Source organism: Sander vitreus, chromosome 12, assembly GCF_031162955.1.
Source record: "Sander vitreus isolate 19-12246 chromosome 12, sanVit1, whole genome shotgun sequence".
NCBI lineage: Eukaryota > Metazoa > Chordata > Actinopteri > Perciformes > Percidae > Sander > Sander vitreus.
Window position 1 is genome coordinate 6,525,624 of NC_135866.1, and position 17,189 is coordinate 6,542,812.

Below are 17,189 nucleotides of genomic sequence, written 5' to 3' on the forward strand. Positions count from 1 at the left end.
CTGTTTTGCTGGAATTGTTTGGATTAAGTTGTCCCATTATTGGTTCAGCCGTTATTTTTGCAATGCAAGATCATCATAATGCTTGTTTGTGACATATAATTCCACACTCAGTTTGACCATTTCTGGAGTACATCTATGACAATAGGTCTCTCAGTCATCTAGGCAGTTTTTGTTTTATATATAAATGAAAATGGTTGGCGAGAGAAGCAAATAGACCACAACAAAAATTTGACAGTGGTCCAAATCTGGTTGCCCAGGGCAACTGTTGAAGTCTGTTGGACTGCATTTAAAAATTGTATATTAACGGTGCAGTAAATCATTCTGCACAAAGATTGATATTTGAACTCAATTGCCAAACAAATACAACCCCCTCATTTAGAAGCTCCGCCCCCAAGATTCACAGACAGAGAACTACTGGCCAGCACATTCAAATGCTGCCTCCCCCCCCTACCATCAACTGTTGCTGATTGGCTGGAACAGTGTTTTGTGGCTCAGTGTATTAACACCGGATTCTTTTCTTTTTTTACGCACACAGAAAACAGAGAGCTAGGTGACTGTGAGGAGATATTCACTGCATTTGACAAAAAGTGTATTGTAATAACCACTTACTATACCTTTTAAGTATATTAAAAACAAAATACAAGCATTACCTGCAGGTGAGTCGGTACATTTCCTCTGGAGTTTGTGGTAAGGGCAGTGTCTTCTTCTTTGAGCCAGGCCTTGAGCGTTGCCTCCTTGCTTTACAGTCAAATGCTGAAGGACAGAATGAACTTTATTAATTCACAGCTCTACCTTTGAGATTACAGCACAGCCTTGCTAATTTAACATTTCAAATGGACACAAAGTCTACGATAACCACTAGAAGGTTTGGATGTTATGTGATGTTCCAACAATTTTCTATTCAGTTCAGTAAATCAGTCAGTTTGGATTAGCCCTGGCTTTAATCATGCTTATGTTTTGGCCTTGTGCCAGTGAGGTGAATGGTCTGGCTCTGTGTCTCAAGGACCAAGATATAAGTATGATGATCTGTGCCTGCAGGAAAAGTAGGCCCTGAAGGGCTTTCTGCCACAAAGAGGTCCTCCCTCCTACGGATGCACCCACCAAGCTCCACAATTCAAATCTTTGCAATATCTCACTTGCTGACGCCCTTCTGGACCTTGGGGAGGACACAAATAACCACCGGTACTACACTAATTATAACTAGGATTTGGACGTCACAACCTCTTGTGGTATCTGGCCCCACAGACACTTTTGGCTTTATCTATGCTTTGAGGTATCAGTCTGAGACTTTTGCTGCCATACCTATACAGTGGAGGTGAATGGATTTCATTTGTCAATAATAGAAATACGTTTGTATATTCAATGGGTCTGTTAGGCCTCAAGGATACACATGATGTTATTTGATGAGAAACAGTAAATATAAAAATGTTTGTGTCTGTGTCTAAAGGCAGGTTTGTGTTTCACACGGAGAATTTTTGGCCAGTCTTGACAAATTTCCCTGTCTGAATTTGAAGGATTTGGGTACAGGGACAATTCTGAAAAGTCTATAGTCATAGTTTTTAAGTACTTGGATACTTTTTGATTCGAAGAAGTATCAAATCGTACGAGTCGCTGGTGCAGCAACAAGGATGAGAACCTATCCTGGTTTTCCCACCTCCCAAATACTGTCAATTATGTTCATTGGGACGCACAACCAAACCAGGGACACCACTATCACGAGTTGAACCTCGGGTCGCTGCGGAGATGGACGGGAACTTTTACTTCTGCACAACAAGGCCAAAGTGTTTAATTTGCTGAGCAATGGTAACTAGGGCTGGGCATCATTCAAAATCTTCCGATCCGGTGCCAATTTCGATACCTCAGTTTCGATACCTCAGTTTCGATGCCGGTTCCTTAATGCTACTTTTTTTCGATACCATATGTTTTAAAATCCATTTCAACAAAAAATACTTTAAACACAAAACTTTAATTGTGAATCAAAATAGTTATCAAAATTTTAAAAAATCTGGTAACTGCTCACTCAGAGTAACATTAATACAACTGGTTGTGCTTTTGGATAGGGGTGCGCCAGTCAGATACTCAGGATTGGTATCAATCTGAACTTTAAAAATTAACAAAAGAGAAACCTTTTTGCCACAACATGGACATATTATATATAAATAAACAAATGACATTGTGTACAGGCTAATATTGAACTAACTAAAATGCAATGGAATGTAAACAAATACTTTTTAGTGCAAACTGCAAAATGACACAAACCTTTAACAATAAACTTGCTGACTGCTCTGTTGTCAACATTGAACTAATGGAGATCTAACTTCAGTGCAAAGGAATGTAATTGAATGGCCTTGTTGCTGAAAGGTGCTGTAGAAATAAAGTTGCCTTTCCTTACAACCTCAGCCTGTCAGTCAACAACACCGCGACCGCTTTCGCCTCTCCATTAATATCATATCGCAGCAAATGCTGTCTGCGTGTAGTTTTGAAAAACTGTTACCACATTTGAAACCACTTTATATGAGCCGTGACTCACTGTGACTTCAACAAAACCGCAGAGCCGACGTAGTTTGCTCACGTTTACTCCGTCCACACCTCTGCGCCCGTGTGTATGTGTGTCGGAGCTCTGCTCTCTGTCAATATGCAGATAGGACAGATAAGCATGCGCTTACGCTTAGATGAGTATTTTTGGTCGGTGCCATAAAAGTATCGATGTTCGGTGCCCAGCCCTAATGGTAACACCCACACGTGCACACGCTGGCACATACTGTTTTAGAAATAAATGTCATCTAACTTGCTGAAACCAATTAATTAATCAAAACACTGCGTGTGGATCATTTATACCCCAGACTGCTACGGTGTTCTTGCGGTTAATGTTTTCTTTCTCTCTTTAACTCAAACTGTGGTTGATGACACTTACTGGTTCCATCAAGTACAGCTGTCCTTTTTCGTTTCGCATATGCCCGGAGGTGATTAGACAAGCTAACTCCGCTGTGGAAAGTTGCATTGCAATGGACGCACACCTTCCTGTTGAATTCACCTTTCTCTGTAAAAAGACAAAAAAATACCAAGACAAACATAAGTTAAAAACATAAATATGATCGTGCTCATTTGTTAGTGGTGTTGATTTATAGGACTTAATAACAACAGGTCCTTCCTTCCCTTTTTTTGGCAAGTTTATCATTTATAAAAATCCAACGGTGTAAGATTAAGAAATGCACTGAAACATGTTCTGTCTTTGTTCTATTTTACAAACTCAGTCTTCTGCTATGAAAGTTATGAGACAAGTCAAAAATAATGATATTCTTCTGCATTATTATATGCAACAAGCTCGTCCGTTTTGGCCACATAATCAGAAAGTGCTTTGGCAATGTCTTGGCTATGCCTTTATGCTGATGACACCTCCCTTCAACAACAAATAGAAATCTGATGTTCAGTACTCAGATATCTGCTTCAAAACAGCTGCTGTAGATGGTAAGGTCTCAATGTGAGTTTTGCTACCACTTACACCAAATTCCATTCTCAAATGTAACACTTTAGACTTTCTTTAAATATTTATCAGTTACTTTTCCAAGTATATAATAGTTATCTAGTCTTCACATGGGGCATAAATTTGGACTACACAGAACTTCACATTTAAAGCTGGTTCGCCTCTTACTCCCGATACTTCTTTCTTCAAAAACAGTGGTGAAGAACACCAGGAGCAACTGCCAGGAGTTGGGTTTTCATTAAAACTGAATTATGACTTTTTATTGCTGACAAGCAATGTAGCATTTAAAAGGCTTTTTCTTAAACAGAGTCCAGCACGGTGCTCACTCTAAATAAAATGCACCGCACCAAATCGCAGACTCCACCTTTGAATTTATTTTTGTGTAGTATATTGCTATTATCATATAACAGATATTTAACATTATTTTTTCTGCAAAAAAAATAAATAAATAAAAAAATAGTATAAAGAGAATTACAGAACTTCTACAAAATTAATCGAAACACTTCAGGAAAATTCCACTCCCAGTCTTACCCACTGGTTACTACTTTGACGAAGTTACTTACCGCATATTGATTTTGGCAGTGAAGATGCAACTCTTGATCCTGAACAGTGCTCACTGTTTGAAGAAACTGCTAGCATGCTTTTTGACATCTGAGAGGACCCCTTTATTCTGCTGTCTTCCTGACACTTCCTCTTCTTCAGAATTCCTATCAAGGCAGTCGTGCCAGAGAGGGAATTTTTAACATCCAACTTAGTCTCTAGTTGCCTTTTTTCAGATTCCATTTCCACTAAAGAAAACGTGGGCATTAGTGGTCTGGCATCAGTGCAAGCGCTTGGAATAGAATTACATTTTTGGATTCCAATTGGCGGCTGCATGAAATGATCAACAGTGGGAAGCTTTGATGAAGCACCGTATTGGAAATGGTTCCGTCTCTTTCCCAGAATTTGAAGTGCACGCTGGAACTCCTTCTTGTCACGCATCAACTCCCGGAGTAAAAATAATGGGGATTTGTTCTTTGTTGCAAAGCTTTTACCAAGCTTTTTGAGGTGGCCTCGTATGTGGTTGGACTGCCCAGTCCTGTTATCAAATGAGTCCCCACATAATGGACAGGAGTGAATGCTCTTTACAGTTTCAGATTCTGACTCCAACTGTAATGCTGAAAAAAACAAAATCCGAAACAAACATTACAAGTATGATATGATAAATGTAAACCTCAATGCACATATAACGGAAAACTACGGTTTAAACCCAGTTTAAAACTTGGGTTGTATTTTCGTTGGCCTGCCCATTGGTTCTCATCGGTCGTGAGAACATTGAACTTACCAAAATAATTGCTAAGATCTTGGACGTGCCTAGATAAAAACAGGTCCAATGGGGCAACATACAATAATACACGTTGGTAACAAGCTGAGTTTTCCAGAATAGGTAACATTTTATTTGAAGGTAAAACTGAAAGTGAGCACACCAATAATGTCTCTAATAATCTTTAATTCATAGAAAAAACAAAGTGTGCACACCTATGCTGGGTACATTAAGTAACAGTGGATTTAAGAAGTCAATCTGTAACAAGACGGACAGCAATCATTTTAGTGATAGCTCTTGTCATATAAATAAATCTGACTACTCTAGGGTTTGTTTAAGACCTGTTTGATTGTTTGACCCCTTGTTTGTTTGTTGCCCCAGTGGACCTATTTTTGGAGATGCCACATCCCAAAATATTAGCAATTACTTGTTAAGTTTAACTCTCAATAATAATGGATAGCACTAATGGCCAGAGTCACAAAAATATAAGCAAAGTTGTAATAAAATACACTTTCCCTTTTATAGAAGAAAATGTAATAAGTATGCAAGTACCTTTTTTCAATCTCCGGATCGCTGAAATTTTCCTTCGAATTCGTGGCCTCCTGTCTTGAGAAGCCACCTGCTCAGGAGACACTACATGGCGTGCATTGTAGGCCAGTCCGACCCTATGAAGATGACCTCTGACATGATTGGACAATCCAACACCCGACTCAAAGACTGCAGGACAGTATGGACAGTTCTTGCGGTCCAATTCCAAATCTGACAAATCCTCAGTAAAGTCTTCCCTCAATGGCATTTGGTGGGAGTCAAAGGTTTCTTGAAAGACTTCCGTTTCTATGCATTCTTCTTTGATTTCAGGTTCTGTCGGGTCTTCATCTTCAGTCTTAATTTTCTCAAACAGCCTTTTAGACGCCTGCAGAGCACCCCTCATGGACATTCTTCTGCTATAGGTATAAATGATGTTTTGATTTTCTTTCTTAATACCATTGTCAAAAAGATCAGTGTTGCCATCTGTATCGTTAAACTGGAAAATGTCTTTTTCGTCATTGTCTGACACTTCTTCTTCTTCTTCTTGGTTTATTTTCTTGGGACTTGGCAGAGGTTTTGGTAAGATGAAGCATGAGTCTTGGTCAGAGGTGTTGCGGTATGGGGTGGACATCTTCCTTTTAGACGGTGACTTTCTGACTGTTGACTGATCTCCTTCTGCTGGACTGGATGACACCCTATGGCCATTTGGGGATATAGCTGAATCTTCAACCTTGACACTCAATGTTCCTGGCAACTGATCAGAGCCATCTTTGTCACCTATGGAATCCTGAACAAATGTGCTGCGATTATTGCTTTCCTTCCTCTGTTCTGCAGTTTTCTTTCCATGTCTTTGTCGGGACAGAAGGACATTGATGGATTTGTCGAGCTTTGATTCTGTTAGTTGAGACTTGAGACCTCTCTTAATCTTGCTATTTTTGAATAGGTCTGCAATGTCATTGGACTCACTAGGCGAACAAGCTCTTTTAGAAGAGATCTGATTTTTTATAGAGATTTTAGACATAAACTCTGCATCTTCTACAGGAGTTTTACTAGTAGGCATGTGCTGCTCCTTAAGTGGTTGTGCATTTTTCTCAAGATGCTGCGCAGCTTCGTATTCCTCAAAGGTTTGTTGATGGCGCCGCAGAAGGTGATTCTTAAAAACATTTTCACTGAAAGCTCTATAAGAACAAATGTTACAGGAAAATATTTCAGAATCATCATTCTGGATCTGCTTTGTAACAGTAATTACTGTGTGCTGCATAATGTTATGTCTCCTAAGATCACTCTCACTCAGACTCCTAAAGCTACATTTGTCACATCTAAACTTTCTCTTGTCCTTCTCGTGTGTTTTCGCATGTTGAACAAATGTGTTTGGGCAGTTTGTACCAAAAGGGCACTGAGGACAGAAAAGCTTCTTTTTATCCTCTTTCTTCTGGTCATTCACGCATTTGAGCTCTTCAGTGAGTCTTGCTTTTTTCTCCGTGTGGAGTCTTGCGGTTTTCTCCGTGTGAGTCGACATATGCTCAATAAGTGAACCACTTTGTCTGAAGGACTGTCCACATTCTCGGCATATAAAAGGCTTTGGCGAAATATCCGGAGAGTCAACATGAGACTTCATATGACGAAGCAAATGATGCTCTTTCTTGAAAATAAGCTTGCATTTTGAGCAAGGGTAACATGATGGCTTGTCCTCTGAATGGGAATTCATGGCGAGCCTCCCCTTCAATGGTGAAAGCCCATGACCTATACTATTCTCATGTGAATTTCTTGCAGGTGCATTGTAAAGAATTTCCTTGATGGCCTTTACAGTTCCATTGGGATACTTAGAAACTTTCCCTGTTGGTGATGACTGTGACTGGGAGAACTTCCTTGACTTTCTGACTTTTCTGACAGGAATAGAGTCTTCTTGGTCTTCAGCATCAGACAAATCCTCAGATGACTTGCGGCTCAGATCAGGGTAAAGGTCCTCTGAGGGATCCACCATGACAACCATGTCCATTTTCCGTTTCCTTCTCCTTTGGCTATTGGCAGGAAGGACTTCATCTTTAGGCTCCTCACCAGGGGAATCACCATGGTTCTCCCAAAGAAACTGCATAAACTCTTTGTGAGGGTCCCAATGAAGGTCACTGGCACCACTAAAATTATCCACTGAGTTCTCAGGTGAGTCTACATCAAAACCCCAAATCCCTGCAGTATCAATTTCCTGCACAGTTTTTAGTGGGGTGATGCTCTTTGCCTCCTCTTTCTCTGTGGAGATGCTGTTGAGTTCATGCGCTTGTGTAGCCTGATGCGAAGAAGGTCCATTTCCCAGGCCAACTGGAGACAACATATCTGTGTTTGACAGAACATCTAGGACACTGTTTTGTTTCAGAGAAGGCTTGCCAAAAGAATCGGTGCAAGAGGCCGATTCTTGTGCCATTCTCACTGGCTCTTGCAGGAGTGTGAGAGCATTGATCTCAGGATCTGCATCTTTGTTGTCTTCATCAACACCTGTCAGACATGACATTTCAGCTGCCATGACCTGAAAAAATAAAAGTAAAGCCTTCTTAGATATTCATGTTTGACTACAAAATCCACAGTTATCACTGTAGCATCCCAAAGGTTCAATTGAAACTAGGGATGTCCCCATCAAGATCGCAAGTATTGGATTGGAGCCGGTATGGGCATTTTTTAGCTGATTGAGTATCGGCAGTCACCTCGATCACCTTACTCCGATCATTTACATCAACTTAGCACAATTTTCAGAACAACATAAACTCGCAAGTAACTTGGCATTACTCATTAACATGTCTAAAATGTCAGCAGTGTGGAAGTATTTTAAACTAGAAAGCAAAAACAGTCCAACATCCACTTGCAATCTCATACAGAACTCAGTGGATTTGTGATTCATTTTTTGCACTAAGTTGAATGTATTACGCTGAAGACATTTTTTAGTTACTTTGTTTATAGAAAAACGGTGTGCAGCTCTATGTTCTAGTAGGCTTCGGCCACTGTAAACATTTTCAAACTGGTTTGATATCAAGCCTAACACCGGACCGAACCGGTATACCGAATTTTACAACTAGGCGTCGCACTTGTCTCAGCCACTCCTGACTGACACTAATGAGAAAGTTCATAATGAGTGTAGCGACTACAGACAACATGGTGATGTGGACACGGTAATGCACATCTAAGCCATGACTTTTTACCTGCAGTGAGGTTATAACAGAGACGGTTTACCCGTTTTCGGAGGGATTGGTTGGAAAAAGGAACTGTTACACTGGGGATACTTGAGCTTTCTGGAGGGCTCATAGTAGGCCTGGGCAATATATCAATATTATATCGATATCGTGATATGAGACTAGATATCGTCTATTCGTCTTAGATTTTGGATATCATAAAATTATAATATGACATAAGGCTACATTACAGTAGTACACATTACAAGTGATGTCATTTTCTGTACTGTTCTAGCTGTTTTATTATTTGCCTTTACCCACTAAATCATTATATCCACATCACTGATGATTATTTATCATGAATCGCATTGTGTAAATTTGTAAAAGCACCAATTGTCAACCCTACAATATTGTTTCAATACCGATATCAAGGTATTTGGTCAAAAATATCGTGATATTTGATTTTCTTTATATCGCCCAGCCCTAGCTCATAGGAAGCTTTGTGCTGGGGAGAGACGTGTATGATGAGCTTATGGTGTTGTCATTTATACCTATGTTTACCTGGTTTATAATTTGTCTATTTTGTTACTAAACTTAGCACAAAAAGTAAGGAAATTTGTGTTTGGTAGATTATTTCTCTGTGGTAACAATGCTTTTTGGCAATAAATCTTATACCGTTGGAAAGCCTGTTTAGTTCCCTTTCAAATGGTGCCCCATTTGTAAGGAACATGCATTTGTGGGATGAGCAGCAGCGCTGAGTATGTGGGTTGCGCCCATGAAAAATTTGCCAAATCTTCTCTGCCAATGCCAAACAGCTTATTCTGCCATTGACTCGTTTGGTGTTCGGTGGATTGGATGATTGAAGTTTGAAGAAACAAGACATATTGGCAATTTAACAATTTATTCATTTCACAAACAGGAGCCTCAGCAGCGTGTGGAAGAACCATACACAGCCACAACAGCCTGGCACCTCCTCCTCATGCTGGTCACCAGCCTGGTCACACACTGCTGTGGGATGGCATCGCATTCTTCAACCAGCAGTCCTGACGTCAACCCCATTGAACACTTGTGGGATCAGCTTGGGCGTGCTGTTCGTGCCAGAGTGACCAACACAACCACGTTGGCTGACTTGCAACAAATGCTGGTTGAAGAATGGGATGCCATCCCACAGCAGTGTGTGACCAGGCTGGTGACCAGCATGAGGAGGAGGTGCCAGGCTGTTGTGGCTGTGTATGGTTCTTCCACACGCTACTGAGGCTCCTGTTTATGAAATTAATAAATTGTTCAATTGCCAATATGTCTTGTTTCTTCAAACTTCAATCATCCAATCCACCAAACGAATCAATGGCAGAATAAGCTGTTTGGCATTGGCAGAGAAGATTTGGCAAATTTTTCATGGGCGCAACCCACATACTCAGCGCTGCTGCTCATCCCACAAATGCATGTTCCTTACAAATGGGGCACCATTTGAAAGGGAACTAAACAGGCTTTCCAAACGGTATAAGATGTATTGCCAAAAAGCATTGTTACCACAGAGAAATAATCTACCAAACACAAATTTCCTTACTTTTATTTAGTTGTTTATTTTATTATTTAGTTTATATTTTTTGTATGGTCTTGAAAATTGTAGTTACTGTCCTCTTTTCTTGATCTTTGTCTGGGTGGGTGGTGATGACGAAGGGGGGTGGGTACATGTTCATGTTGCAAATTGTATGTTTTGTGTATTGTGTTAATATTAAATAAAAATTGTTCACAAAAATAACAGATGGTTTAGTATCTTTGGTTATAATAACTCTTCGGTTAGGTGTATACACTTTACCTCGTCTTTTTTGGTTTACTTCTTTCGTCGGCTTGATATGCAAAATTTTGGCGGCGCAGTTTTAGTTTTCTTTCAGACTTTCTGCCGGATATTAATCGTGTCACCCCAAAAAACACATGAACTTTCTAGTAACGTTAAACAAACAGCGTGCACAGTTCGGCGGTTTCCCCCTCACCCATGTTCCCACTGCTACTGATCTCCTTCACCGGACCGCTTGGCAGTAAATTGCCGTCAGACACTAGTAGTAGTTTGTTCGTTAATATACAAACATTATGTTAATCACATTGTTATATTTCTTATTAGCAGTGTTAAACAGGTTATTGGAAAGTTTAGTGAGCTAAGCTAACGTTACCAGTTGTTCTACAGTAAATTAAGCTTCACTACACTGAAGCTAACCTTTAGCCCCAATAAGAAATTAAGCAAGCTATAAACTACATCAACATGGCAATAGAGCTCAACAGTGACCGCCCACTTTTTATACGGCTCTGGTTTCAGAAGCTTTTCCTTGTTTAATATCTCTATTGACATTTCATTAAAGGCTTAAATAAAGAGTGTTAAGCCTGGAACCAAGCCAACCGGCTACGAGATGAATCGTGACCATGAAACGTGATTCTGGGCTAAATAATATTTCAAAAACGGCAAAAAAGGCAAAGTTACAAGACCGTGTACAGAAACGATCATAGACTTCCATGGTAAAAGCTGGCTCTAGCCGTTCGCAGGTGCGTTAACATTTCTATGATAACAGGGAGTTCCACCAGAGACATCAGAGACGCTACTATTACGCTTAGGATTGTGGGCAGTGTAGTATTTCTCCATAAGATCGTGAATAAAACATGTTTTCTTAAAACAAGGTTGATTTCATATGGACTTCTAGCTTCTACAGGAGCAGAAACTTTTGTTTCACATTCTTGGAGCTCGTGGTCAGTCTACCTCGGATGGTTTAGACATTATGACAGCTAATCAAAAATCCTTATGGAGAAAATGAAGGATGGGATTTTAAATCCTGGAACCACACTATTGAGCTCTGTTGTAGTTTGCTACATTGGAGCTATTTTTTTTATATATCCATGTACACAACATACACGCCTGTATTTGGCAGTGGCACCAGTGATACTTAGCAGTTTTACTTCAGACCGCAAAATCTGATCAGGGGCCAAAAAAGCTGATCAGGACATCCCTAATTTTATCCCTAATGTTATTATATTTTGTTGTGAGGTTTTGTGTATTTGTATAAATGTATGGTGATAGCAGGCATTTAGACAAAAAACAATCAGAGGGCTGTGACAGGATTTTACAACTCTGAAAAGTTGTCATGGCGGGAACTATTTTGTATTTTTTGTAACGATTGTGAGGTAAACAACAGAAATGCAAAGTAATTTACCAGGAATGTGTACTTGCATGTATTTGATTACCAAGTTTGTACTGAGGGTACTCGGGACAAACTCTTAAATGTTTTAGCCACATCTCCGGTAAAAGTGTATTTACGATTCTGTGGTAGATGTTCCACTGGCCCCGCCATAGATGCCTACTGCGCACAAATTGATTTATATAGTTCAGCTCAGCATTTATCCCCTTGATTGTTGTAGCACCAACACAACAGTAGATGGATCTGTCATACATTTTTGGATTGTGTTATATATTCATTATACTGCATATCTAAGTAATCATGTTGGCCTTTTTAAGTAATTGTGTTAGCCATTTACAAACCTCGCGAGATGCAGGTTTGCACTTAAAATAGCTTTAAAAGCTGCTAGTGAGGCTTCATTTTTTTTTTTATTTAGACTTAAAGCAACACTATGTAACTTTTTCCGCTTCGGTCCCCCTACAGGTTGTCTCATTGGAACTACAGCTGCAGCTAAAAGTTACATAGTGTTGCTTTAATTTTGGACTGTTAGTCGGCCAAAACAAGTAATTTGAAGACATCACCTTGGGTTTAAGGAAACGTAAGGGGTATTTTTCACTGTTCTCTGACATCGTAGTATCATCCAAGTGATAAAGCGAATAATCGACACATTAATCAATGAAAGAAATCATCAGTTGTAGCACTAGATGCAAATCTAAATCAGTAATGGTTACGATGTTTAACCATCTGGTAGAGTTATAATTAGGCTACAACTTTAGGCATGCTTTAGCAAAGGTCTGAAGTGTAACAGTGACATTCAGGCCTTTTACAAGACCAATACTGTCTTGAATGTTACCTATGTTTTACGAGCTACAGTTTGCAATTGGTAGTTCTTGGTTGATGTGCTTGTTTGAGGTAAAAGTAAACTGCTTAGTTACTTACAATATCACAAGAGTTAACTTCTTGGCTCAATCAGCATTGATTGACTACAAAATAAATATAGCTAAATACATAGCCGACTTGACACTTTGCTCTGATAATTAATTGTGGCCATTTATAACGCTACAAGGTCGCAGGAGTGAGAGGTCTTGGATTTGAAGGGCAATAAAAGTGTCATACCAAGTGAATACTCCTGTGGCAGAGAGAGGTGTTTCTAACATCTACAGCAGCACCAAAACTGCAAAGAGATGGACCCCGTAATGTTTTTTGATGAGCGGTTGTGGATTTTGTACAGAGCTAAAACTTTCAACACAGTAACGTTAGTTCAGTTATATGCCAACCCACAGTAGTTATGCTATGTTTACATATGTACCTACGTAAAGAGCAAATTTGATTATTTACACTATGTCCCGTAAGGGTGTCATTGCATTTCGTTTATATCACGCTGTGTTGTTGGATGCTGCTTGCTGGAGCTGCAGACCATTCCATTAAGGCTGATCCATACCAAAACCTATTCCTCAAGCTAAACTATAGCTAATGACAATCGCCCCTCGCTACTCACTATACGGACATCAATACAATGATTAAAAACAAACAAACGTTACCTCCGAGCGGTGCGGATGGAGACAGGGCACAATTTAAACGCTGCATTGAATAATTTCTTACTTTCGTCTTCCATCTATTTCACAGTCGCCATTTTCCGTGGTGGTCTGGTGTGGGACAGATCATTTCTTTTGTGCGGGTAACCGTACATACAATTGTCTCTACATTAACAGAACAAAGACATGCTCCAATTATTAAGTTTATTTTTTTTACTGTTTGACAAAACAGCTATAATTAAAAAGTTACGCAACTCATTGTCTCGTATAATTTCGTCACGTAATGCCACGAGTCGGCGCCATGTCCCCCCCCCGAAAGATTTGTAATGGTTCACTCCAGATAGGAGGCATAAAAAAACGAGTTAATGACCATCTCCTTTGAGTAGCAGATTTTTTTTTTTTTTTAGGTTGATGGCGGTTAATCGCCGTTTTAATTGATAAAATAAATTGGAACTTCAGTTATTATTTGGTTTGTTCAATTAAAAGACCACGTTGAGTTGTGCTATAAAACTTGTCACAGACAAGCATTGTAACGTTATGCCAACACAGCAGAGATGTAACCCCCCATGGTTGTCTTCGGGTCTTTGTTGCTTTCGTAGACGGTGATTAGCCCATTCAGCCTCGTGTGTTTTAAACAGAAAACATTATGTGTGTGTGGTGTGAACAGATTTTATTTTTTTAAATGAACTTTACTTGAAGCATCTGTTATAATTGGCCTACTCAAATTTTGGTAAGAACATTTAGCTAAAGCCAATATATTTTTTTTCTGTCTAGTTTAAGGATGCATTATATGATCTAGCTGCAGTAACATACTGTTGGTCGAAATGTGCTAATACATTGGTTGTTACATACTTTAGCAATATTAAAGCAAAAAAAGTTAAACCACACTCTAGTATAATTTTGCGATTTACAGTCTGGATTATATATATAATATATCAAAACTGTATTCATGTTGTGGGACAAAATAAATAAATAAAGAACAGAGAGGATTTCTAGTCCCTGCTGAGTCAACCTCAGCAGCTAGCTAGGCCAACTTGAGCTAACGTTAGCTTTGTAGCTCGTAGGATTTACCAAACTGAATATATACCGCACATATAAACACAAAGCTACTTTGTCAGCTTAATTCTGTTGTAACCATAGCCTGTTCATATTAACAGTCTATGGTTGTAACTAAGATATTACAACCATAGACTGTTTTTTTTCGTGGATAAAGTTAGATGTTAGCTATGTCCGCAAACTTCACATGTAGGCTATTTTTACATAATAGCGCTTTGTCACCGACTCACCAGCACAGCTAATGTGATCTAAACATTTCCTGTATAATAACACTAACTCATTTACCGATTAATCACTTTATATAAATATGTCAGAGAGCTTCTGTGTGCGGTGGTTCGTGATTTATTAATCATGAATAAAAATGTTTCAAAAACAGTTTTTGATTCAACTCTGGATTGTTGACATGGGGACACTGCGGAGTAATATTTTTTTAGTGACGAGCATGCTGTGCACGTTTTAAATGTCTAGTTGACCAATCAGATTGCCTGGTCGGATCTACTTGTTGTATAATAATGGGTGGTTCAATCTCGCGCGAACACGGTAAAGAGGCGCTAAACTGTCAAATGCTGGTCAAATGTAGTGGGGTCAAGCTCTCACCGAACAACCGAGTTTTAATATCTACGGAGTAAATGTATTCATTATCACAGGCAGGTAACGTTAACGTTACACCGCGAGAAAATACTACTGATAACTTGCATGCAGGTTCTTGCTTAAGATGTTACTGCTAGTGTTAACATTACTATGCAGCTAGCTAACTGATAGTTAACATGTCATATTTAAATTTTGCTAGCTGGTTGTTCACTAGCTGATAGTTAAAATGTCATATTTAAATGTTGCTAGCTGTTTGTTCACTAGCTAACTAACGCTTTAGCTTGAGCTAGAAAAGCAGAGTTTCCTTCACTGTTTTAGCCCGGAAATGTAGTTACATAATAAAGTATTTTACTTTAAGATACTTACTTAACGTTACATCACTCATAGTGCAAAAGAAAATGTCAATAAATATTTGTTCAGCAGGTGTGCCAATGTTACTTATAGAGCATTCAGGTCGGTCCTATCTCACCTTATAAGTAACGTTAACTTTAGCTTAATTAAATGCTTAGTGTGTGTGTCTGTGTCTGTGTGTGTTAAGTTTAAATTAAATCAGCTGGAATATTGCTGTCTATAGTTGTACTGTATGAAAGCCCCATATCCATTTACAGTTTTCTTTGCGTGTCCCAAAAATGTAATGTAACTTAAGTTGTGATTTTCTCTTTAACCCCTCAAATAGTTTAAATCCATACACTTCTTAATTATAAGGTTATTAACTGTACATCATTTCAAGTCTTGACATCCTAGGATATATCATGAAAGAAATATTAAAAGAAGGTAAACCATCTTTCATGTTTCCCCACAACAAAATAAAATTTCAAAAAAAGCCTCCAAGCTTACAGCAACAATAGCTTCTTCCTCTCATTCAACCTCTAACTAAATTTCAGCCACATATTGTTATATTGTAAATACATAACTACAAATATATGTATTGGTTCGCATTGGTTTATATGGTTTTTGCATCCATATAAGTATATCTGGTTTATTTTCTTCTTTTAGCCAGATTTCCCCAACCAGGATCCATTGTGATTGACCGACATCGCCCTGCTTTGCAATCAAATGTGTGAGCACCTACATGATCTGATGAGATGGTAGACTCTGATGACTGCACCTTATCCCTGGACAATCTGTTTTTTGAGAAACCCATTGTCCACAAAGTGTGAGTACCAAAACATCCTCCCCTCTCGCTCCTTTTTCCTCTCACAGCTGAATTAATGTTTTCCCTTCTGGACTGTAATTGACAGAAAGCCACTGCACCAGGAGGTCAGCCCATGGCAGCTGGATGTGCCTCCATCTCTTTCTCAGGTTCCATCCACTCAGGATATGCAGGAGGAGGCAGAGAGTCTCTCCACCCTATACAGTATGTTGTGCTCTGGATTAGGGTGAATTCCTTTTCACTTGACTTGAGTAAACTGCTCAGTTTCTGGCCTATTGAAGCCCTACTAAATTTAACATCGTGACTCACAGACGCAATAGCTTGAAGCTTTTTCAATATTCCTTGGCTTTCCTAAACAAACTGGGATTAAGGTCTTAAATTCGCTGCTGTAAATAATCTTCGTCACCAAAATAGTCAACCTTAAGTTTGAGAGTCACACCCATAAAAGGTACCAAATTACAGTTCCCAACAACTTTGTTTGATGAAACTCTCTCCCTTTTCAATATTACTCACAGGTTTTTCACAGATACCCAAGACATTCCTGCCTCCTTTTAAGGGATCAGCTGGCCTTAAGGTTTTACCATCAAAAATCAACTGTCCTTACAGTTTTAACAATGACGAGAACATTTTTGAGGACACTCATAGTGGCAGCAATAGAAGATCTGATGACTTTTGGGGAGGTGAAGGGTTCAGGGATGACTCAAATGGTGCCTGGCAAAGCGGAGATGAAACCTTGCAGGACTCTGGTCATGCAGCCATCAGCAGGAGGCGTTTGTCTCTGGACTGCAGCAGAAGCCCACCTCTACGGAGAAGGCAAGTGTCAGTTATTTGTCAAGACAGCATTTACATTATTGTGAATTAAGGAATGTGCGCACATAGTTTTCAGACAGTCTCCCTGTAGTACATATTTTGAAAGATAAACTTTAAAAAAAATGTGTTACATATACATACATATTCATTGATTTATTCATATCACATGAATTTAATTCATAAATTAACAGGTTTTTATTCTAATATCTGTAAACCTTGCCACCTGTCTTAAAGATAGAGAGACCGAGAAAAAGAAACGTTCAAATCTGACTCGCCGGATGTCGACTGTTGGTATAAGCCAGCCGTTGGGCGCCTATTTCAGATGGAATTTACCTCTCCTTCCGCAATCTCCACTGTCTATTTTGCAAGGGCACCGTTGCTGCATCCTGGGTTTAGCGCCGCCAAAA

At 39.3% G+C, this 17,189-nt stretch overlaps 2 protein-coding genes across 3 annotated transcripts in view; one reads left to right on the forward strand and one right to left on the reverse strand.

Annotated features, from left to right (window-relative positions):
• znf644a (zinc finger protein 644a) overlaps positions 1 to 13,470 on the reverse strand; it is a 14,901-nt gene extending 1,431 nt beyond the window's left edge. The window contains exons 1-5 of one of the 2 annotated variants that reach the window (XM_078263411.1): positions 13,240 to 13,470; positions 5,340 to 7,836; positions 4,048 to 4,641; positions 2,915 to 3,040; positions 651 to 753 (exon numbers count right to left, since the gene is read on the reverse strand). In XM_078263411.1, the coding sequence (XP_078119537.1) occupies positions 651 to 753; positions 2,915 to 3,040; positions 4,048 to 4,641; positions 5,340 to 7,833 (3,317 nt within the window). In that variant the 5' untranslated portion in view covers positions 7,834 to 7,836; positions 13,240 to 13,470. Of the gene's footprint in view, positions 1 to 650; positions 754 to 2,914; positions 3,041 to 4,047; positions 4,642 to 5,339; positions 7,837 to 13,178 lie in introns of both variants that reach the window. The other variant, XM_078263410.1, reaches the window with a different exon arrangement.
• hfm1 (helicase for meiosis 1) overlaps positions 1 to 17,189 on the forward strand; it is a 37,439-nt gene that overhangs the window by 2,251 nt on the left and 17,999 nt on the right. The window contains exons 2-4 of the mRNA XM_078263438.1: positions 15,816 to 15,975; positions 16,061 to 16,176; positions 16,488 to 16,785. Coding sequence (XP_078119564.1) covers positions 15,905 to 15,975; positions 16,061 to 16,176; positions 16,488 to 16,785 — 485 coding nt within the window. The 5' untranslated portion in view covers positions 15,816 to 15,904. The remainder of the gene's footprint in view (positions 1 to 15,815; positions 15,976 to 16,060; positions 16,177 to 16,487; positions 16,786 to 17,189) is intronic.